This window comes from Sebastes fasciatus, chromosome 13 (genome assembly GCF_043250625.1).
Source record: "Sebastes fasciatus isolate fSebFas1 chromosome 13, fSebFas1.pri, whole genome shotgun sequence".
In the NCBI taxonomy this organism is placed as follows: domain Eukaryota; kingdom Metazoa; phylum Chordata; class Actinopteri; order Perciformes; family Sebastidae; genus Sebastes; species Sebastes fasciatus.
In genome coordinates, this window is record NC_133807.1 from 11,489,755 (window position 1) to 11,514,119 (window position 24,365).

General features: G+C 39.0%; 1 protein-coding gene across 3 annotated transcripts in view; it reads right to left on the reverse strand.

Moving 5' to 3' along the window:
* Nucleotides 1–24,365, reverse strand: part of LOC141780289 (interferon-induced very large GTPase 1-like) — an 86,163-nt gene that overhangs the window by 52,717 nt on the left and 9,081 nt on the right. Inside the window, exons 4-14 of one of the 3 annotated variants that reach the window (XM_074655447.1) lie at nucleotides 20,094–20,199; nucleotides 19,782–19,822; nucleotides 18,245–18,358; nucleotides 16,476–16,581; nucleotides 16,172–16,206; nucleotides 15,653–15,761; nucleotides 15,394–15,525; nucleotides 15,105–15,145; nucleotides 14,640–14,751; nucleotides 14,428–14,465; nucleotides 6,662–12,978 (exon numbers count right to left, since the gene is read on the reverse strand). In XM_074655447.1, coding sequence (XP_074511548.1) covers nucleotides 8,104–12,978; nucleotides 14,428–14,465; nucleotides 14,640–14,751; nucleotides 15,105–15,145; nucleotides 15,394–15,525; nucleotides 15,653–15,761; nucleotides 16,172–16,206; nucleotides 16,476–16,581; nucleotides 18,245–18,283 — 5,487 coding nt within the window. In that variant the 5' untranslated portion in view covers nucleotides 18,284–18,358; nucleotides 19,782–19,822; nucleotides 20,094–20,199 and the 3' untranslated portion in view covers nucleotides 6,662–8,103. Of the gene's footprint in view, nucleotides 1–6,661; nucleotides 12,979–14,427; nucleotides 14,466–14,639; nucleotides 14,752–15,104; nucleotides 15,146–15,393; nucleotides 15,526–15,652; nucleotides 16,047–16,171; nucleotides 16,207–16,475; nucleotides 16,582–18,244; nucleotides 18,359–18,725; nucleotides 18,761–19,007; nucleotides 19,140–19,266; nucleotides 19,376–19,781; nucleotides 19,823–20,093; nucleotides 20,200–24,365 lie in introns of those variants that run through there. The other 2 variants (XM_074655446.1, XM_074655449.1) reach the window with 2 other exon arrangements.

A 24,365-nucleotide genomic window follows, 5' to 3' on the forward strand; every position in this document is an offset into this window, starting at 1 on the left:
TCAAATTATATCCCACATATCTGTGTTCTTTGAGATTTCGAGAATAAAGTCAGAATATTTTGAGAAAAATGTTGTAAAAATGAGGATAAAGTCATGCATTTCGAGAAAAAAAGTCATCATTTTAGAAATAAAGTTAATTTAACTAAAGCTCAGTCATGATGACGTGAAAGGCCGCCAGAATCTAACAGAGCAAAGGTGTGTGTATAAGGGAGGGGGAAGCAGAGACAGCGACACAGAGCTGCAGGTCAGAGGAAAGACGTCACGCTGCAGTCCAAACTTTGAACAAGTCAATATAACTGTAATACTCTATGGAAATGATAAAACATGCACGTATGACTTATAGCAACCTTTTCTATTATTCTTGAAATATCAAAACTTTTTTTTCTCGTAATATTATGACTTAATTGTGTGTGTATATATATATATATACATACATACACATGTACATACATATTTATATTATATATATGTATGTATATAATATATACAGTATATTATATATATATTTTTATATATAATATATATATATATAGTATACACATATATTTATATATATTATATATGTATGTATATGTGTGTATGTATGTATATATATACACACACATATGTCATAATATTATATATATTATATATATATATATACAGTAAAATGTATGAATAATATATATATACACACACACACAAGTCTAAGTGTAGTGGTTTTCATATTGTGAGGACATGTTGCCCGGTCCCCACTAGCTACTTCAAAGAAGTAGTTTGATGGTTAAAACTTGTTTTAAAGTTGAAGATAGGGTCAACGATGTTGGAAAGCTTGCATCATTTGAAAGTAACATGGCCTCAGGAGCTCCGTCTAAACCCCCCTCCTCCCCCTCGGGGCTCCTTCCAAGGCAACGCCCCAACACACACACATGCACGAGCAGCGCCGCATCGGAACTACTTCACAGACACAGAGCGGAGAGAGGACCTCAACTCAACAACGCCACCTCATGACAAGTAACCGCGGCAGTGCTGCTTTTGGATGAGTTTTCTCTTCCATTCTCCAGTCAACTTTTGGCGGCGACGCGCTTTGAGTTCAGGCTGGTGCACGCCAAGGGTAGAGTACGAGCAGGGAGGCAGGGAGGCATCTGATTGGTTCTTTCCAAGAGGACAGTGATTGGTAAACAGCTCTTTTCCGGTCCATTTTTCAGAGCTCATAAGTAATGGATCGTTGTCAGGGTGTAAAGACAATTTCAACCAATATAACAAATAGTGTATACTGGATAATATCGTCAACCCTGCCTTTAAGGTTTTAAGGTTTTAGGGGTGCGTGTATGTGTGTGTGTGTGTGTGTGTGTGTGTGTGTGTGCGCGTGCCTGTGCGCGTGCACGTGTGTGTGTATGCGTGTGTGTGTGCAAGCACTCTTAAGAAGCAAGTCAGAGCAGCAAAGACTTATCGAGAAATATCACTATATCAAACTGAAGTTGTTATAAAAACTCTACATGCTCAGATTTTAAGTATGGACACAAAACAGTACATAGTTTAAACTCACCTTTTGTTCCGTGTCTCTTTAGCTCTGCCTGGTCTGTGTGGATGAGGCTGCTTTGACAGAAAGTCTTCCTGTCCTCACTATATATACAGTATAGAGACCTGATTCTGGGTCTGCCCTTCACAAACCCCTCCCACCTGCTCTTAACACATCTGATGTGGTGTGATAGGGCTACGGAGCTGAGAAACTGACATGTAAATCAGTGATGAGAAACGTGCAAGTGAAAGTAAGACTGCCTCAACTCATGATTTACCCGAAACCACGTGACTTCAGGGAAAGTGGTGTATAGGTTCATGGTGGAAACAGTCAAAGCACAAATAACTGTCAACACTGAACACAACAAAATGTAGTAGCCTCTCTAACAATGTATGTTTATTCACAGCTCTATGGAGCTGAGGAACTCTGCATGCACATTACATGTAAATCAGCAGTGGTGGAATGTAACTAAGTACATGTCATTTTCTCAAGTACTGTACTGTAAAATATATTTTTGATAATACCAGTTTGGTCAGAAGATATACTTTAAACTTTAAACTTAAACTTAATGACATTTTGTCATATACATACAGCTACATACATGAAATCTGACCTCTGGATTTAACCCATCCTAAGCATTTAGGAGCAGTGAGCTACTGTAAAGCACCCAGGGAGCAACTTGGGGTTTAGTGTCTCACTCAAGGACACTTCGACAATAATATAATATAATATAATATCAGGCAGTATAGTTTCTAAATGAAGGGAGAGAATCTTCACATCCACATTTAAGAGTGAAATTGGACGATAAGAACTACAGCAATATGGATCTTTTTCTTTCTTAAGTAATAAAGAGATCTGGGCTTCACGCTGTTTTGTTCTGGTTCAACAATAGCGTGGACTCAAATGCAGACACAAACACTAGTCTTTTAAAGGTGTAACAAAGATCATTTATTACACAAATATTAAAAGGTACTGTGAACAGGGCTGGGGTTCCTGGAGGTCCGAAGCGTGGCAGTAATAATGTCAATACTTATTTCACGGAACAGGAGGCACGGCGAGGGGGTGTCCAGGAATCCTTCCAGAGAAACAGATGATCCACTTGAGCTCCGAGAGGAGGAATGGTGTCGGAGAGTGAACAGGTAGGTAAGTAACTAAGATAAGGATCCAGGTCGAGGAGGAGCAGCGTGTAGGAGTGAGCAGGCAGGTTGGAACCAGGAAGCAGAGACAGCTGGCAGGTGAACAAACCTGAACAAAGAACAAAGCAAGGTGAGTCCAAAAATCCAAAAACGAGCATAAGCAAAGTCAAGAAGCAAATATACTAAGAGAGCCTGAATATGACTTGTACCACTGAGGGCGACGGAACGATCTGGCGATGACTGGCAGGAAGACCGGGGTTGATATGCTGCAGGTGTGAGTCATGGTAGGTTAATTGCTGTCAGCTGCTCCAGCAGTGCCGCCCAGGAGAAGGAGGAAGGCCACACCTCCCAACACACTGACAGACTAGACAAACAGGGAAAAACACACAGGAGACAAAAGGGCAGGGAAACAGAGGAAACACAAGGAAAACTAGACTGCCAAGGTGATATCATGACACACGCAATGTTTGTGGAAAGATTCCAGTCTCAAGCAATTCATGGTCCAAACTTAAAAAGACGCCGTTCTACATTTACAGAAAGCTTTTTATGGAGTTCGATGGGAAAACCGTCTTTATCAGGGCTTTATCCACTCTGCATACCTATGATTGCTTTGTTGATCTCCTCTTATGTATTGGGCTGTCCAAGATTTCCACTTTGTCAATGGCATTGACCTTAGGTGCAGGAACATTTTTTTAAAATCCCATGGAGATCTTCAGGGTTAAAACTTTCTTCAGAGGAATAAAGTGAAATGTAAAATGCCTGATTTATTTCTTGAGGGTCACGAGTGAGTCCATTACTGACATTCATTTCTGAGATTAATGGAGATACAGAGGACTTGAACCAGGAGCCTACTGGGTTTGTCACCATACTCATAACAAGCATGTCTAGATTTCGAAAGCATCTCTTCGCTATAACTGTTGAGAGATTTTCAAATTCAGTTTGAAGGAAGTGTCTCTCTCTTGATATAGTTTTGCAGAGGGATAAGTCTACCTAAAATTAGTGATAATTGTTAAAATTGACAATCCCTTTTATTCTTTCATAGATGCATAGGAAATTAATTGTCCTTTAGTTAAATATATATTTACTGATGCACTTAGACACATGGTCAGTGATGGAACCTGGGATCATTGGGTGTTTTGGGTATTTCAACATCATACACCCTCACCCATGCGACCCAGCCGGGATTGATAAGGTCCCGACTTGTGTCAAAGTAGCATGTACCCACGGATCGCCCCTCTTGATCCACAGCTAGAGGCCTTTTCAGCTGCCTCTGTGGTGTTTTTGATGGCCTGTCTCTGGCGTGCATCTGTGATGCCCAGCAGGCTGTATGCTTTGCAGAGAGACCGAGCTGCAAAGCCTCTACAGCTCACCTCTATTGGCACACACCGTGCACGCCACACCCGCCTGCTGCCTTTCCTCTCAGTTGCTTCTTCCATCCGCTCCTCCGAGGAAACGGTCAGCTCCAGCAGGGCTACCTGTTTTGATAAATATAAGAACAGCACTATGGCCCTGTTCAGACCTGGTATTAACATGTCACAAGTGGACAGCTTTAAGTACGTTTGTTCACACCTGGCATTAGAATGCGTCTCCACATGCGTCTTCAGTGGTCACTTGTGATCCGATCTCACTTCCCGTTCCATATGCAAATAAACACGTAATAAACACATGGCTAAGAAAGCAGCCGTTGTGACGTAATATTACATGAATATCAGTAGTAATATACATATTTATGAATTCTAGTACATTGTATTAACATCAAAATAAAAAGTTATTGTACCGGCGGTCCCCGGGGACCTCTGCACTGCCGGCACCGCTGCTTTTGCCAGACAACAGTGGGGTACAGCGCTCTAGAGAGCCGGGAGGAGAGAGAACAGGCGGGCGGGCGGGTATCAGCTCCATGCAAAGCAGCAGAACAAAAATACCTACACATCTCCGACAGTATGATAGTCTGTAGATATTACAGACTATCAGACTATCAGATAAACAAGGTATATTTTGTACAGACAGGTTATAGAGCACAGAGGCCGTTTCCATGCTGACAAGCGCCCGTGTCAGCCTGTTTATTCACCTGAGGGGTGCAGTGATCCCGCGGATCCCAGCTGGACATCAGATTAGTAAGCGGTCCTTAATGTGGCCAGGGACGCATTCGCATACACACTGCTAAAAGAATGTGGTCATATGTGGCCCAGACCACTTCTGAATGCGGTCTGAAGGATCCGATCTCAATGCGTCTTGAGTGTGTTCACACCTGTACTTAGAGCTGTCCACTTGTGATCAGATCACTGAAGATGCATGTTAATAACAGGTCTGAATAGGGCCTATGTCTGGTCTATATTATATGTTATATTATTATTTAGCCTCAGTCCCGACAAGCTAGCATGACATGGTTGCACCAGTGGATTCCTTTGTTTTTTATGTTTTCTTTTTAGGGATGCTTGAGCACTGGTCACAGCCATTGACAGACACTGACATAGTGTAATATATAATAATATAATAACTTTATAATAATAATTTAGCAAAAGTTTGGCTAGGGAAAACTGGCATGGCCATTTTCAAAAGGGGCCCTTAACCTCTGACCTCAAGATATCTGAAGGAAAATGGATTCTATGGGTACCCACGAGTCTCCCCTTTACAGACATGCCATGATTATGCTAATCCCATTCAGCTTTTTTGCAACCCCAAAATTGCTGCAACAACTTATGAGACATAACAGAGCATGGGAATGGCCATCATATACTAACTTCTATCACAATGTTCTAAGCCCTTAGAACCTTTCACAATTTAGTCAGTTAATTTATGCTTATTTCTGATTTATGACTAGAACAACTTGACACACAGTGCTGAACTGCATCTCAAATTAATCTTCAGGTTCCCAGCTTTCAGATGATGAACACCACTTCTATGTGACATCTACTGCTGACCTGCTATCTCCCCCTAAAGATCCCCTATGTCCCCTAAAAAAAGACAAAAACAGGTCTAAGTGGGTGTTTGAGCGTTAATCATTATTATTATTATTATTATTATTATTATTATTATTATTATTATTATTATTTTTAGCATTTTTTTCTCTTAGGGATAGTTTGGGTCTTTTGAATTGGGGTTGTATGAGGCACTTATTCATAGTCAGGGACTGCACGTTATCCCAAAATCAAACACCCATTTTTCCGAAGGCCCATTGCTCAGAAAATACAACAAACAAAAGCACATGGTTAATTATTATGCAGAATGACGTCATCGGACCTTGCAGGTCACAATATTTTTTCCTACTATGGAAAAGACATGACCCGCCCTACTCTGCTTCTGATTGGCTTACCCTGATATTCTTACCATAACCCTTACCGATCTCACGCCTCATGCCTAAGCCTAACCAACCCAACCACTGAAGGCATCGAGTACTAGCAAGATTGTCTGTCTGTTATCGGATATTGTTAGCGCGATATCTCAAAAAGGTATAGACAGATTTTAACATGGGCCAGGGATGATGCTGAGGGAACATGGAGATGAGGGAACATAGAGCCTAATTTGGATGGGAAAAAATTCCTAGGTGCTGAGGGAACATAGGCCTGACCCCCAGTGGTTCCAGACCAATCATAGCTTACCATCTTCTTCCTTTGTTTTACAAAGGAGCTCTATTTCCCCTAAACCTTGTGACTTGGAGGAAAACAAATATTGTTCCTCCTTGCAGCACCAACTGCATCATTCTTCTTTTGCTTAGCCATATTTACAGTCGTGCATGGAGGAGCCTCTGTGCTCCTATTGGTCAACATTTGGAACGTGAATGTGAAAGGATATTAAAAATAAAAAGGATGAATTGACTATGGATAAAACTAACATGAACTTTTGATCACAGGACTAAGACTAAATCTAAAAATACTTGACAAAATTAACATTATTTGTGATTTTGGGTTACATAAATTAAATGCACTTGATTAAGTATGTGGCAGATCTTAGACATATTTTGAGATTGGGTCAAGAGAAAATCTGGTCTTCTCATAATGCTCATTAATGACAGACGAGGCATGAACTCCATTGACTGATTTATTACAGAAAAAGAAAATATCCCATTTTTTTCCATGAAGACAGATATGTCTGTTAGTAATTATGAATATCAATATACTGTAGCAATGACAAGAGTCTAATAAATCAAACAACAAAAACAATTCCAATACTGGCAGTAGTAAAAAGTAACTGTAATAAGATCATTTAAAAAGAAATTCAGAAAGATAAAGCATTGTTCATCAAATTCTTGAAAAAAACAAACATACAAAATAGTACGATTAAAATGTTTGTGTAAAAATGATTTTCAGATGAGTTGCACAACAAATATCTAAATGGTTAACAATAATAAAAAAAATCCATTCTTTCTTTTATACATAATGTCAACTTCCCACAACTCTTTCCCTTTTCGTTTAACTCAACAAGTCTCAAATACAAGTTTCATACATTTTCATAATCAACACTTCATTAATTCAATGACAGGACATCAACCTTATAACTAATTCTTAATCTATTGAAAAATTCTTTCAAAACCCTTCAAAAGATAGTTTACAAAAAATACAATTACAGAGATATTTATACATAACTTTAATCAAAACTACAAAACGTGTGTTGCCTGTTATGATGCATTTTAATGAGATCTGTATTATAGAAAAAAAAGTGAAAATTAAAATTACAACCAATTATGGCTGCCATTTCTTATTTTGAATGAATTAAACTATGTACACGTCTGTCAACATGCCTCAGCTTAACATCCTACATCTTTATTTGCTCTTTAAACTGTGAGAAGAACATTTCATGCATCTTGTATTAAAAATACACATCTTTGGATGAATGAAGAATATACTTCTCAGAACTCATTTTGCACCTTGATCAACTTTTTTTTAGAAAAGTAAACAACTTAGTTTCATGTCATTTCTGTTTGATGAGATTTTCGCATAAAACAAAAAGTTAAAAACAAAAGTCAAATCATATCTTACATTCCCGTTTTTAGAGGAATGAAAATGTCTCCATAATATCGGAAAACCTAGAAACTTCTTCATTCCTTCTTTTAAAAAAATGTTCCTTTAAATATTCAAGTAAAATAAAATCATGCATCTTAATCATCTTGTAAAATAATAACGAAACAAATATTTCTAATTAAACAAAAACCTTTGATGAATTCTTCTCGGTCTCATACTTTTTACAGTTGTCCTTTAATGGCTAACAAACACGTCATTTGTAATTACACATGTTCTCCTTTGCTACTGCTTAATGTTTTACTGCAACTCAATCTCTAAACATAAAATAATTAAAATACTATTGATTAAATTATAAACAGGTACTGTTTCAGTCATTTTTGAAAGGATTCATCCTCATCATTGATATTGTTGCACTCCTTCAATCAAATCAAAAATTATTTCTTTTGAACAGTTAAAGACACTTTGGGCTTCTGTTACTTTGAGTAGAGCTTGGTTGTTTCTGGTTCACTCACAGGTTGTACATTTCATCCAGACTATCAATAGCTTCCTGTTTACTGTGGTCTCTCCACTCACTGGGAATTTCTCCTCTGCCCTGGAATTTTAATTTATAATGGTCTTCCAGTTGCTTTTGAAATCGACATACAAACCATTTCCAGTATGTCAGCTTAGATGCATCAGGAGTAATCTCCCATGTAGCATACTCCTCTCCAGCAGTTTGATACAGTTTATAAGGAATGCTCTTATTTGAATCATGACGCGGATAGAAACTTCCATCACTTGCAACTGATGTTGTACAGAAAAAGGTGACCAGTTCCACTGTGCCTCTAGTGTGCCATCCCTTGATCCCAGCAGGTCGATGAAATGGGACATTGTGTTTGTCAGGACTGTGATCTTTCAGTGTGTTGATACAAACAGCTGCACAGAATGGGCACGTTACCCAGCAGCAGTTACACAGCTGATCAATGAGGATTTGATCAGGCTTCATCCTGAATTCCTTCATCTTATCCAATGAGAGACTGCTCGTCTTCTTTATGATGGATTCAAGACCTTTCTCTATCTCTTCTTTAAGAAAGTCAAAACTGTTTATGTCACTGAAGTTTTCATAACAGATGGTTTTGAATGTTAGCTTATCTTTTAGCAAACTGGAAAATTCCTCCATCCACATGTCCAGGTCTCCTCTCTGGGTTTTGACTTTCTCTGTTGCATCAAATAAAGCTTGACTCACAAGATTTTTGATGTCTTCAACATTTTTCTTGAGTATGTTCTGGGCTTTATTTTTGTTGTCTGTGAAGATGTATTTCTGTACTTCCTCCTTTATGAAAGTCTCAACTTGTCTCCTTGGGTGTTGGATGTAGGTGATAAAACCATCAAACTCCTCTTTCTCTGTGAGTGACTTCAACACGTGTTTCTCCAAGTTCAGCCTGTTCCCACTGAATGCTGGGAAACTGCACCTCATCTCTCCAGCGAGATCAATGGCAGTCTTGTTACAGACGGCCTCAACAGAGGAACCCTTCAGTTTCTCACAGATCAGTTCTCCAAGCACAACAGCAGACGAGTTTCCTTTGCAGAAGCTTCTGAAAATGTTGTAATATTGCATTTTCTCGCTTTCTACATAAGTGTGTGCATCGTTGTTCCCTTTGAATTTCTTGTGGGACTCTGAAAGCCATCTCCCTGCTCTGTGAAACACATACAGTATGAGATCAACTGTAAACTCCTTCTTCAGAGCATATTTCCTCTCTGGTTCAAATTCAGTCACCTTTTCTTTCACATAGTTGGCCACTTCCTGCAAGAAAGTTGATTTGTAGCCTCTTGTAGCTACAGGTTTGCTCTCAATTGCATCAAGGGACTGTTTTTCAACATCATCAATGAAGGATCTGATCAGTTGATGTTCTTCATGTGATAACAAACTCCTTGATGTATGTTTTTCAATTTGTTGTGTTGACCCAAATCTAAGTTTTGTTGTGAAAGACACCCATGCGTTTGACCATGAATAACTTCCTTTCCCTTTTGTGTTTGTGTTTTCCCTCTCATCATTTTTGGATTGTTGGCTTGTATCCAAGACATCTTGGTGCTTGGTGAGAGATACATAATAACTGTAATCTCCAACCTCTGATATTTTTTTGTAGCTGCCACTGCTTTCACATTCAGCTATGAGAGGCCATTCAAACCCAATCTCCTGAAGGATAATTGACTGATCTTCTTCATAGTTGATGTCCTCAATAGGTTTTGTATCTGCAGTTAGTTCATGAACCAAGCCACTCCAAATAGAGTCAAAGTGCTTTTTAAGTTCCTCTTCATCTTTTGCCTTGTCCTTTAACTGATGAGCGAGCTCTTTGCTCTTTTGTAGCAGCTTGTTCTCAAACTCTGTCTTCTTATCATCTAGCTTCTTACAAGCATTCTTCTGCTGGATGACTTCATCCAGTCTTCTTTTAACTGCTCTCACTTGCTCATCATGAAACTCCTTGATTTTGCTTTCGAATCGTCCTCGCCACTGAACCAACATTTCTTTGTCTCTGTCATCATCAAAGTATGTTGTCATTGCTTTTGTGATTTCTCCATAGGTTTTGTTCATTTCTTTATGGAGATAATTCAGCGCGACTTTGTCAAGTTTTCCATTTTCAATTTGGGTATGAAGCCCAATCTCAATGGTCAACATGTTGCTCCTCAGGGCCCAGGTCCAGTTCCCATACTGGATCTCAAGTTTTCTGTACACTGCAATTTCAAGTGTGTTTTTGAAACTGAAAACAAACTGTTCGTTCATCAGGGCTTTCCACAGGTCCTGGATTTTGCTTTTGAACTGTGAGAAAGTAATCCCAGCAGATCGGGAAGCTTTAGAGAGGATGATGGTCTTCAGCTCTTGGACGCTCGCACTATAACCTGGATTTGGAGGAGCCATAGGTGGACTTCCCTCCCATAGCTGGGCAAAGTATTTCACATCTTTCTGCACATCAAATGCAATGACGTCACTGAAGCACTCAGCATCACAAACCTCCTCTTTGGCTGCTAGTGAGGCCATCTGGTCCAATTTTTCTTGCAGCCGTCTCTTTCCATCCATGTTTTTCTCTGCAGCTGCAATATCTGTAACATTCTGGTGAACAAACACACAACTTGGAGAAAGTTTGATTTTCTTCATCCTCATGAAAGCCTGAACAACAATCTGCAGAACATCTTGCATCTCAGCTGGATTCTCTCCAAAGATGTTGATCAGTGTCATGTTTCCCAGACCAACAACAAATGTTGCCAGTTCATTGTCGTGTTGAAGAGTGGCGTTACCTTCCAACTCAAGAGCACGCAGTCCTTCCGTGTCCACCACTAGGACATAGTCAAACTGAAAGTCTTTCTTGATCTCCTCTGACACTTTGACCAGCTGCATGAAGGCCCCCTTGGTGCACCTGCCAGCACTCACTGCAAACTGTAACCCAAACATGGCATTCAGCATTGTTGATTTTCCACTGCTCTGTACGCCCAAAACTGACAAAACAAAAACTCTCTTGTCGCCCAGTTTCTTGATGACTTCATCTAAAAGACTAGAGATCCATGTTAAAGGTACGTGACCTGCATCACCATCCATCAGCTCCATTGGGTGTCCTGATATCATCAGCTCTGCAGCAAGCTCTGGGTATTTAGACCAGTCAGTCTGTACCATCTTTGTTTGTTTCTGCAGAGATGCATGGGCTTCATAGATCTGTCCCATTTCTCTAAAGATGTGCTCCAAGCCAAAAGTTGCTGACTGTAGTTTGGTTGATATTTCATCGAGCTCAGTTTGCTTTGTCTTTAAGAGATCAGATTTGTCATGCTTCTTCTTCAAAGCCAAGACTTCAGTCCACTTTTCATCATAGTTTTGGAGAATTGAAGAGAGATCGTCTGTGGAGAGGGCATCTATTAAGATCTGAGTCCATTTCAGGAAATAGACTTTGTCTGTTGATGGCAAAGATGAGAGGCTTTCAATGAACAACTTCATCGGTTCACTACAGGAAGCAGTGTGTTGTTTTTGTCGTATTTGGTTTAATTTCTGTTGCTTTTCACATTTCTCCTTCTCAATGTGTCCTTTCAGGTGATACAGTTCTTTGTTTATTTTGCACCACTCATGCCACAGTTGGCCTTGACAAGGGAGAAATGTATCTTTGATCTTTGAAACATCCATCCCCTGAAGCAAGTTCACTACTTTCATAGCAGCAGATTTTCCTTTTTGACAGGCTTCATCATCTTCATCTACTCTGATTCCAGAGACCTCAGTCATGGTTTCAAGCTGGAAGGATGCATGTGGTCCAGATAAAATGTTTCCAATGATTTTTTTCAGTTCTTCAGAAACATCCGAATGGCTTCTGTCCTTCAGACCCACTATGTATTTTCCCCTTTTTGTCTCAACAGCACCACAATCATTATCAGCAATGAGAATAATGAGAGGCTTTGGAGCCTTGAGAAGGGCTGAGATAACTGTAGTACTTTGTTTACCTCTTTCCAGAGTTGGTACAAGAACAACATTGACTGAAGATCTGTCAGTCAGTATGTCACGCTGTTTTTCAATCGACAGAGCATCACCATGAAGATTACAGAAGGCAATGCAGTCAGTGAAGGCATCATTGGGTTGTCCATCAGGGCAGTACCAGGCAATCTCTGCCACACCATCCATCAGATGTCGAGACTTGGTGCTACCTGCGCAGTTTCTGTGGAAGAAGGTGTTGTGACGGTCGTTGATCAAAGAGTTCATCAGCTGAGATTTAGACAGAGATAGTGAACCCAGGCGGAGAAATGACACCATGGGTGTCTCAGCTTTGCAGATTGGCATACTCTTCATTTTGACAATGTTTGAATTGTCTTTGATTTCAGTTATCTTCCATGTTTTTCTTATTTGTCTGAATGTCCACAGAGGACAGCCAATATCCATTGTGACTGGGTCAGGAACAAGCAAAGGTAAGGCGTACTGACATTGTGATAGCTTTGTAATCATGTTCTGCTTAAAGAAGCTGTCTGAGCAGTGAAATACTGCCATTTGAACATCCATTGGATGCACATGAGTATTGAGTTTTGATTGATCAAAGTCTACACTGGCGTTAAAAAGAGCTTCCAAGTCATCGTCATCTGTGTCAACAGTGTCAAACACTGGAACAGGATTTGAATGGATCACCTCAGGTCTGTCTTGTTTTACAGGAATATATCTGGCTCTGTAGTCTAACATCATCAACCTCTGAAGAAAAGTAAGAGCGAGCTCTTTCTCAGATGTGTCATGGTCCTGTTTCACAGGTGGACCTACTTTAAGAAAATCTGCTGGTGACAACTTCTGTTGTTCTTTGTCTTGAAGGTGAAGTCTGCCAAGCAGTGTTTCAGCTTCTCTTTGATATTGTTTCTTCCTGTTGATCTCTTCAGAAATCTCCACTGACTGCTGTAAATAAGTAAATAAACATTTAGGACCGTCAATCGATTAAAATATGTAATCCTGATTAATCACATGATTTTCCATAGTTAATCGCAATTAATTGCAAATTAATCGCACATTTATCTGTTCAAAATGTACCTTAAAGATACTGTTTGTAACTTCTTTTACATACAAACTGGGTCGGTGCCTCATGCGCGCTCGCGTGTGGCTACGCTGTTCCAACACAAACTACACGGAAGCACCAAAACTGCAAAGTTATATCTAGGGAAGCCCGTCTTGCAAAACAGTGTCATCTCTTCCTGTTCCAGCCCTCCGACCATGGCCAGAGAAACAGGGGAGACCGTAACCCTGCTCCAGTTGATGCTGCTCTGCTCCTCTGCCTGCCTGCTTGCCTTCACTCACACCGCTCTCGTTCTCACTCGCTCCACCTCTCACGTGCATGCGCGCACACTAAACACTGCAGAAGACGGGAGTCTGAAGCAGGACAACACAGTATCAGCATCGATTCATGGAGAGACCTTCGTCTGGTCAGCTAACATTACTGCCAAGCAGCTGAAATATAGAGTGATATTGTGGTTTTAGCTGACATGTGTCGCCTCAATGTTTTGACCGATGTTCGTTCATGTCTATGAAGAGCGAGCACAAGCGCGGACAGGCCGCTGACCTTCGTTGACTTAAAGGACACATGTGTCACTGTTAACAAGCAATTTCTGATTCTTACATAGTGTCCCTTTAAGGAAGATTTGTCAATTATTTAATACTCTTATTAACATGGGAGTGGGCAAATATGCTAATATATGTATATATTCATTATTAGAAATCAATTAACAACATAAAACTATGACAAATATTGTCCAGAAACCCTCACAGGTACTGCATTTAGCATAAAAAAATGCTCAAATTATAATATGGCAAACTCAACATTCAACAACAGCTGTCAGTGTGCTGACTTGACTATGACTTGCCCAAAACGGCATGTGACTAGCATAAAGTGGGCATGTCTGTAAAGGGGAGACTCGTGGGTACCCATAGAACACATTTTCATTCACATATCCCTCACATACTGGCCATGCCAGTTTTTCCCCTCAGTTGTTCCCCTCAGTTGTGTTAATGTGTTAACGAAATTTGTTGCGTTAAAATTAATTAGCGTTAACTCGTTATTATCGCGTTTTATTCTTAGGTATTGTCTTATTTATTGTAGTATTTATCAACTGTACTATTTATAGATTTTAAGGGCTGAGAGAGAGCCAGGGTAAAATGCATTTCATTGCATTTCACTGTACACTGTACTTTTAAATGCATATGTCAAATAGACTTGAAACTTGAAACTTGAAACTTAACTTCGACAGCCTAAAATAAACGCATTGTATATAGAAAATGATAATGTCACACAATGGGATATAAAGTAACTAGTCATAAAAATCTCATGCAAAAATAAAATTTAGAGTTTCTCACCTTATCCATGTTTCCACTCGTATCCATATCTAAGGTACCTGCAGTAGAATAATGAACTGTATTATAAGAGGGTCAGACCAATGTACTTGTAAACCAATATATTTTTCTTTCTATTAATAATGTTCACTGAAAGTGATTTTGAATGTCATAACCTGAATTAGCTCTATTCTTGATTTTTTTTCCTGTTATTGTAGTATTCATTAAAACATTACCTTTCTCAGTGGTTGCAGATTGTACAGGCTTGATTTCAGATTCTCCTCCTATTGTTGTGTCGTCATCATTCTTTGAGTGTTCAACATCACCAGGTTCATTCACTGGATCACACTAAGAAAACAAATAATTTCATTTAACATCAGTTAATCAGGTTCGAACCATGAGAGAAGTTCAACAACACCCAATAGTAGACCAATTCAGAGGCAAAATAAAAGCAATGGTAAACAGTATGCACTAAATGCAAGCAGGGTAATATTTTAGTGAGAACAAAGTAAACTCTTATGCAAGTATTTTCAACTCATCCATGTGTCCAACCAGATGGTTCATGGAGTCAAACTCTATTCAAGTCTAAACTGACAATGCAAACAGCTCCAATCTTCAGCTAAAACTTGACCTGAAAAATAGGCATCATTTAAAAAGACACTGCTGTATTACAATGACTACTGAGGTCCAAAATATCTCACCTTTACCTCCGTTTCAGCTGCACTCTCTTCCAGCTCGTCTCCTGCAGGGTATAATAACAACAAGCAGATTGTAGAATCAAGCATTAAATAAAAAGGTTTCGGGTCAGTTAACCATTCCCAGTTTATAAGATTTATCTGCATAGTTTCTTTGTATATATTAAAAAGTGCATTGTTCAACATGATGTATGTCCTCTACACCAAATAGACATAATATGTGTTTTATTTTTATTATAATTATCAAGATTTTGCAGAAATGCAATACAACAATAAAAGAAAATGTAATTCTCACGTTCTTTGGTAACTGTTGAAACGGTCTGAGATGATGAACTTGTGTCCTTCTCTGCATCACTCTCCTCCATGGACCGCTCACTCATGCTACTGCTGCTTTCATTGCTGAGCTCTTTAACTCCATCAGCCTCTCCTGTTAAAGGGTCAAAGCCAACAAATATCACAGTTAGTTAGTTCCCTATTTTAATGATACCATTGAATATGAAATATAATTTTACTTTAAATATCTGTTACAATGAAAAATATCTTTAAAATTGTACCTTTCTCATTGGTTGCAGATAATAATACAGATTTGATTTCAGACTCTCCTCCCACTCTTGTGTTGTCTTCATCCTTGTCTGAGTGTTCGGCACTATTCACTGGACCACACTAATAAAACAGGCAATTTTATATGACATTTAGTTAACCAGGTTCTAACCATTGTGATTAAGAACATGATCAAAAATACACAGTGGTACACCAATACAGAGACAACAAAACCAAAAATAGAAGAGAAAACAATATGTACAAACTAAAAGCAAGCAAGTTTGTAATTTAGTAAGAAGAAATTAAACTCTGCTAAAACTGTTTTCAACTCATCCATGTGTCCAACCAGATGGTTCATGGGGTAAAACTCTGTCAAGTTTGAACTAACAATTCAAACAGCTCCAATCTTCAGCTGAAGGTTCAGGTGTTAGTGCTAAATTTTGACATAACTTCAGAAAAAAATAGGTAGCATTAAAAAAAGAAATGCTTCTGTATGACAATGACTACTGAGGATCAAAATATCTCACCTTTACCTCTGTTTCAGCTGCACTCTCCTCCAGCTCGTCTCCTGCAGGGTAATGTAACAACAAGCAGATAATAGTATCAAACATAAAATAAGTTGGTTTTGGTCAGTTTAGCATTTCAGATTAACTCGATTTATCTGCAAAAACGATGTATAGATTCACAAAGTTCACTTTTCCACAAGACGAATCTTGTCCACAAAAAATATTTTAACTTTTTATTCAGTTATCCAGACTTTGCAGAAACTGACCGTAAAACAAAAAAGTAATCTAGTCTGATTTGTTGGACTTGTGTTCTTTTTCATTAAAATGTTACCTTTCTCATTGTTTGCAGATGATACAGACGTGATTTCAGACTCTCCTCCTGTGTTGTCATCATTCTTTGAGTGTTCATCATCACCAGGTCCATTCACTGCATCACACTAAGGAAACAGGGGATTTCATTTAGTTCACCTTGTTAGAGCATTTGAGATTAAGAACATTTTCAGTAGTATAAGCCAGGAAAACAGCAACAAGATAAACGTACAACACTCAAGATCAATGTCACACAGTGATGCACCAATTGAGTACAAGTACAGCAAAGTACTGCAAAAATAAAAGCAAGGTAAAACAGTATACAGAGTTCCTAACTTCAGCTTTGAAGATTGGAACTCTTTATTTAGGTGAGACTTCAAATGTGATGACTTACATATAGGTCGAAAACAAAAGCTGTTCTAATGATGATCACTAATGAAGGTGAAACAATGAAGCATACTTTTCCCCAGCACTTTGATACAGTTTATAAGGAAGGGTCTTATCTGAATAATGATGCGGATAGAAACTTCTATCACTTGCAATTAATGTTGTACAGAAAAAGGTGACCAGTTCCACTGTGCCTCTAGTGTGCCATCCATTGATCCCAGCAGGTCGATGAAATGGGACATTGTGTTTGTCAGGACTGTGATCTTCCAGTGTGTTGGTACAAACAGCTGCACAGAATGGGCACTTTACCCAGCAGCAGTTACACAGCTGATCAATGAGGATTTGATCAGGCTTCATCCTGAATTCCTCCATTTTATCCAATGAGAATCTGCTTACTTCCATTATGACGCATTCAAGACCTTTCTCTATCTCTTCTTTAAGAGGGTCAAAACTGTTTACGTCACTGAAGTTTTGACAACAGATGGTGTCGAATGTTAGCTTATCTTTTAGCAAACTGGAAAATTCCTCTACCCACATGTCTGGGTCTCCTCTCTGGGTTTCGACTTCTCTGTTGCAGTAAATAAAGCTTGACTCACAAGATTTTTGCTTTATGCAAATGAATATAAATATATATATTATTAGAAATTAATTAACAGCACAAACCAATGACAAATATTGTCCAGAAACCCTCACAGGTACAGAATTTAGCATAAAAAAATGTGCTCCAATCATAACTTGGCAAATTCAAGCCCAACAGGCAACAACAGCTGTCAGTGTGTCAGTGTGCTGACTTGACTATGATTTGCCCCAAACTGCATGTGATTATCATAAAGTCGGCATGTCTGTAAAGGGGAGACTTGTGGGTACCCATAGAACCCATTTTCATTCACATATCTCTCACATACTGGCTATGCCAGTTTTTCCTCATCAAAATTTAGCCTAAGTTGGAGCATTATTCAGCCTCCTTCACGACAAGCCACTACGACATGGTTGGTACCAATGGATTCCTTATGTTTTAGTTTCATATGATGCCAGTATTTTCACTCTAGCTGCAACCTAAAAATCACAAGTTGCGTTAATGAAATTATTGGTGTTAAATTTTTTTTGCATTAATGCGTTATTATCGCGTTAACTTTGACAGCCCTAAAATAAACGTATTATATGTAGAACATGATAATGTCACACAATGGGATATAAAGTAACTAGTCATAAAAATCTCATGCCCGAATTAAATTTAGAGTTTCTTACCTTATCCTTGTTTCCACTCGTATCTAAGGTACCGGCAGTAGAATAATGAACTGTATTATAAGAGGGTCAGATCAATGTACTTGTAAACCCATACATTTTTCTTTCTATTAATAATGTTAACTTTAAGCAATTTTGAATGTCATCAATTGAATTAGCTCTATTCTTGATAGGTTTTCCTGTTATTGTAGTATTCATTAAAACATTACCTTTTTCAGTGGTTGCAGATTGTACAGGCTTGATTTCATCTCCAGGTTCATTCACTTGATCACACTAAGAAAACAAATCATTTCATTTGACATCAGTTAATCAGGTTTGAATCATGAGAGAAGATTCAACAACACACGAAAGTAGACCAATTCAGAGAACAACAGCAGAATAAAAGTAATGGTAAACAGTATGCACTAAATGCAAGCAGTATAATATTTTAGTGAGAACAAAGTAAACTCTTATGCAAGTATTTTCAACTCATCCATGTGTCCAACCAGATGGTTCATGGAGTCAAACTCTATTCAAGTCTAAACTGACAATGCAAACAGCTCCAATCTTCAGCTAAAACTTGACCTGAAAAATAGGCATCATTAAAAAAGACACTGCTGTATGACAATGACTACTGAGGTCTACAATATCTCAACTTTACCTCCGTTTCAGCTGCACTGTCCTCCAGCTCGTCTCCTGCAGGGTAATGTAACAACAAGCAGATTGGAGAGTCAAGAATTAAATAAAAGGTTTCGGGTCAGTTAACCATTCCAAGTATAGAAGATTTATCTGCATAGTTTCTTTGTATATATTAAAAAGTGCATTGTTCAACATGATGTATGTCCTCTACACCAAATAGACATAATATGTGTTTTATTTTGATTATAATTATCCAGATTTTGCAGAAATGTAATACAACAATAAAAGAAAATGTAATTCTCACGTTCTTTGGTAACTGTTGAAACGGTCTGAGATGATGAACTTGTGTCCTTCTCTGCATCACTCTCCTCCATGGACCGCTCACTCATGTTACTGCTGCTTTCATTGCTGAGCTCTTTAACTCCATCAGCCTCTCCTGTTGAAGGGTCAAAGCCAACAAATATCACAGTTAGTTAGTTCCCTATTTTATTGACACCATTGAATATGAAATATAATTTTACTGTAAATATCTGTTACAATGAAAAATATCTTTAAAATGTTACCTTTCTCATTGGTTGCAGATGATAATACAGATTTGATTTCAGACTCTCCTCCCACTCTTGTTCTCTCGTCATCCTTGTCTGAGTGTTCGGCACTATTCACTGGACCACACTAATAAAATGGGCGATTTTATATGACATTTAGTTAACCAGGTTCTAACCATTGTGATTAAGAACATGATCAAAAATACACAGTGGTACACCAATTCAGAGTACAATAAAACCAAAAATAGAAGAGAAAACAATATGTACAAACTAAATGCAAGCAGGTTCGTGGTTTAGTAAGAAGAAATTAAACTCTGCTGCAACTGTTGTCAACTCATCCATGTGTCCAACCAGATGGCTCATGGGGTCAAACTCTGTTCAAGTCTAAACTAACAATTCAAACAGCTCCAATCTTCTGCTGAAGGTTCAGGTGTTAGTGCTAAAACTTGACTTAACTTCAGAAAAAATAGGTAGCATTAAAAAAAAGAAATGCTTCTGTATGACAATGACTACTGAGGACCAAAATATCTCACCTTTACCTCTGTTTCAGCTGCACTCTCCTCCAGCTCGTCTCCTGCAGGGTAATGTAACAACAAGCAGATAATAGTATCAAACATAAAATAAGTTGGTTTTGGTCAGTTTAGCATTTCAGATTAACTGGATTTATCTGCAAAAACGATGTATAGATTCACAAAGTTCACTTTTCCAAAAGACGAATCTTGTCTGCAAAAAATATTTTAACTTTTTATTCAAAGTTATCCAGACTTTGCAGAAACTGACCGTAAAACAAAAAAGTGATCTAGTCTGAGATGTTGGACTTGTGTTCTTTTTCATTAAAATGTTACCTTTCTCATTGTTCGCAGATGATACAGACGTGATTTCAGACTCTCCTCCTGTGTTGTCATCATTCTTTGAGTGTTCATCATCACCAGGTCCTCTCACTGGATCACACTAAGAACACAGGGGATTTCATTTAGTTCACCTTGTTAGAGCATTTGAGATTAAGAATGTTTTCAGTAGTATAAGCCAAGAAAACAGCAACAAGATAAACGTACAACACTCAAGATCAATGTCACACAGTGATGCTCCAATTGAGTACAAGTACAGCAGAGTACTGCAAAAATAAAAGCAAGGTAAAACAGTATACAGAGTTCCTAACTTCAGCTTTGAAGATTGGAAGTCTTTATTTAGGTGAGACTTCAAATGTGATGACTTACATATAGGTCGAAAACAAAAGTTGTTCTAATGATGATCATTAATGAAGGTGAAACAATGAAGCATACTGAATAATGATGCGGATAGAAACATCTATCACATGCAACTGATGTTGTACAGAAATTGGTGACCAGTTCCACTGTGCCTCTAGTGTGCCATCCATCGATCCCAGCAGGTCGATGAAATGGGACGTTGTGTTTGTCAGGACTGTGATCTTCCAGTGTGTTGGTACAAACAGCTGCACAGAATGGGCATGTTACCCAGCAGCAGTTACAGAGCTGATCAATGAGGATTTGATCAGGCATCATCATGAATTCCTCCATTTTATCCAATGAGAGTCTGCTTACTTCCATTATGACGCATTCAAGACCTTTCTCTATCTCTTCTTTAAGAAAGTCGAAACTGTTTACGTCACTGAAGTTTTAACAACAGATGGTGTTGAGTCTTAGTTTACCTTTTAGCAAACTGGAAAATTCCTCCATCCACATGTCGAGGTCTACTCTCTGGGTTTCGACTTTCTCTGTTGCAGTAAACAAAGCTTGACTCACAAGATTTTTGATGTCTTCATTATTTTTCTTGAGTATGTTCCGTGCTTCATCTTTGTTGTCTGTGAAGATGTATTTCTGTACTTCCTCTCTTATAAACGTCTCAACTTGTCTCCTTGGGTGTCGGATGTAGGTGATAAAACCATCAAAGTCCTCTTTCTCTGCGAGCGACTCCAACATGTGTTTCTCCAAGTTCAGCCTGTTCCCACTGAATGCTGGGAAACTGCACTTCATCTCTCCAGCAAGATCAATGGCAGTCTTGTTACAAACGGCCTCAACAGTGGAACTTTTCAGTTTCTCACAGATCAGTTCTCCAAGCACAACAGCAGACGAGTTTCCTTTGCAGAAGCTTCTGAAAATGTTATAATATTGCATTTTCTTGCTTTCTACATAAGTGAGTGCATCGTTGTTCCCTTTGAATTTCTTGTGGGACTCTGAAAGCCAACTCCCTGCTCTGTGAAACACATACAGTATGAGATCAACTGTAAACTCCTTCTTCAGAGCATATTCCCTCTTTGATTCAAATTCAGAGTCACCTTTTCTTTCACGGTTGGCCACTTCCTGCAAGAAAGTGGATTTGTAGCCTCTTGTAGCTACAGGTTTGCTCTTGATTGCATCAAGGGACTGTTTTTCAACATCATCAATGAAGGATCTTGTAGGGACCTGCCATTTCGGGTGGCAGAAACAGTGACCTCATGAACTCAGTAACATGATCCTTGACTGTGGACTCAGCTCAGTCCTCATTGGCTACTCTAGCATTCACACCTAGGTGTGAAAATCACCGAGAACAAAACCAGAGGAATGTCTTCGTTCCTCCTCTTTCTGCTCATCTCCTCATCTCTCTTGACCTGCGAGAGGTGAGCTGCTGCGCTCCAGACCGGAAGCAGCTCTGCTCTCTGATTCTATGTTCTGTTAGGAAACAGTCATAAGACACAAGGAACCAAAAGGCAGAAGACGCGAGAGCCTGCCCTTTTCACCAGCTAACTTCAAGCAGCAACCGCAAAGAAGTTAGCACCAAGCTAACCAAAGACGACCTCTTTGACTTGGAACCACAACTTTAACCCATGGAATCACAAACCCTTTTCTTCCATGGATCAGTAACGTACTGGGCTTACCTTAGTTAGCAATCGCACAGGGCTGAGCAAGACTGTTCAACGTTGATTTCTAGAATGTACTTGTATTGATTTGGTTTAATGTTATTCATTTAGTTTGACTGTGGTGATTCATCTGTATTTGATATTTGGGTAGGTGGCGTCGCCACATCTGATGTGTTTAGTTTATGCTTCACATAGACAAGGTCTTGCATGCAAACTAACCATCTTTTCTAACCCACTGCATATCTAACACACATTAAGATCACATACAGAAACTGTGAATTAGTTAATCACAAACATACAGCTTCAGATAATCTTAACCCCACATCACCCCACCCACCCCCCTCTCTGTCCTTCTTGAGCACATGTGCTCAGAAGAACAAAGAGGTCATGTGGTGATATGCTGGCGGCCATCTTTGATTCCGCCATCTTTGTAGTTTCACAGTGCTCGCCATTTTGTCCGTAGGCCATACAGACAACCTGAGACAAGAAGCCTCCCCCCCCCCTCTCTCTCTCTCTCTCTCTCTCTCTCTCACACACACACACACACACACACACACACACACACACACACATACACATGCTTACACACTGTGTTTGGTTTGTTTAGTTTAGTTATTTAGTTAGATTAATATTGTGTTTTAAACCTTTATTATCTTGTAAATAAATGTTTGTGGAATATACATGCTGGTCTCTTTAATGTTGCACAAGAGTGAATAATGCCAACCTCTGCTATGTCAAGAACTCCGATATCCTTCAACCTTTACTATCTATTTTGGTTATAGTTATTAATTTAATTATTAATCAACGTTCCAAATTGATAGTTTAGCATATATAATGAGACTATATTAACGTTTTGGTCATTGGTCCCTGATTCCAGGGTGGTGCCCCGTTTATTATTGATGTTTATTGATAATCTTTATTAATATTAATAATTCTATTATTATTTATTAATTAACTTGCTAATAACCAAAACCTGTTACAGTAGAATCCCTACATAATGGTGCCCCGTGTGAGGCATATTATTCTTGTTGGCAAGTGTTCATAATTGTGCAATATTAATTTTCAGCATCATTTTTGGTCAAAAACAAAAATTTCATATTCCACTTCTAAACAAACCAAAAGTGTTTACATTCTACACCACTAGTCTTCCACAGGAGTAGAAGTCCAGCTGTACTTTTAAACAAGTACATTGTGGTTGGAATTGTTTATTTGAGAGATTTTGAGTATTAACACTTTAAAGTTTAAGCCTTTATAGTGTTAATTTTAATAATTTGCTTGTGCCGCTAATTCAAGTTGACCTACGCTGTAGACCTTGAAAGAATTTTGGTTCAGCATTTGAATACCAAGTATTCAATGCAATCTGGTCTAGTCGTCATATTTTGCTGTTAATCTAAGTGTTCCTTTAATGACACAGCGTGCCACCGGCCCTGTGTAACATAGAGGGCTTGTACCTGGCTGTGTAACTGCCAAGCATTCCACAGCCTGAGTTAAGATAAGAGCCACAGTGTGCTACCAGCCCTGTGATATAAGTTTGCAACCTAGCTGTTACTTCCACATGTTCCAGGTTGAGTCACCTTTAAGAGACAAGATCACAACTGTAACTGCCCTGCATCTCAGTTAGTGCATGTTGTGTGTAAGCAAACTTATTTTGTAAACCTTTGTTTACTTTACTGGCGCCTTTTGTTGATGCCCACTAGAGCCACTAGTTGGTCCCCTCCTCCACAGGGAGCTACCCCCCATAGTGTAGGCCAGTGCATTGTTGTTAGGCTCGTGTACCTCCCAAGCTACACCACAAGGTGTCTTCCAACGCAACACCATAGCCAACAACATTGTTTGGTTTTCTGCTAGACATCCTGTTTAGTTTCACCCTCCATTCCAGGTTTAACAATGGAGAACCCCTGTGTAGAGCTTTTTATTTCTTCCCTAGCACAGAGCCTAAACCCTGGCTGCCCTGAACTCATCAGCAGGTTGAGTTTCAGTGAGTGCAGGAAAGAAATGGAATTGCTCCTCACAGACAGGTTTGATGCGCAGACCGCATCCAAAGATTCATTGTTAAAATGCTTACTTCTGATTTTTCACAGGCAGACCAGTCTTGCCATTCAGAGTAAAGCAGCCCTGGAAAAAGAGGTAGATAGCCTAAGAACACAAAGTGCTGATCTCCTCCATGAAGTTCAGACAGCTAATAAGAAAGCCATGCGTTACTTAGAAGACCTGCATTCAGCAGAGTTAGATCTTTGTCAACACAAAGAAAAATTGTTAG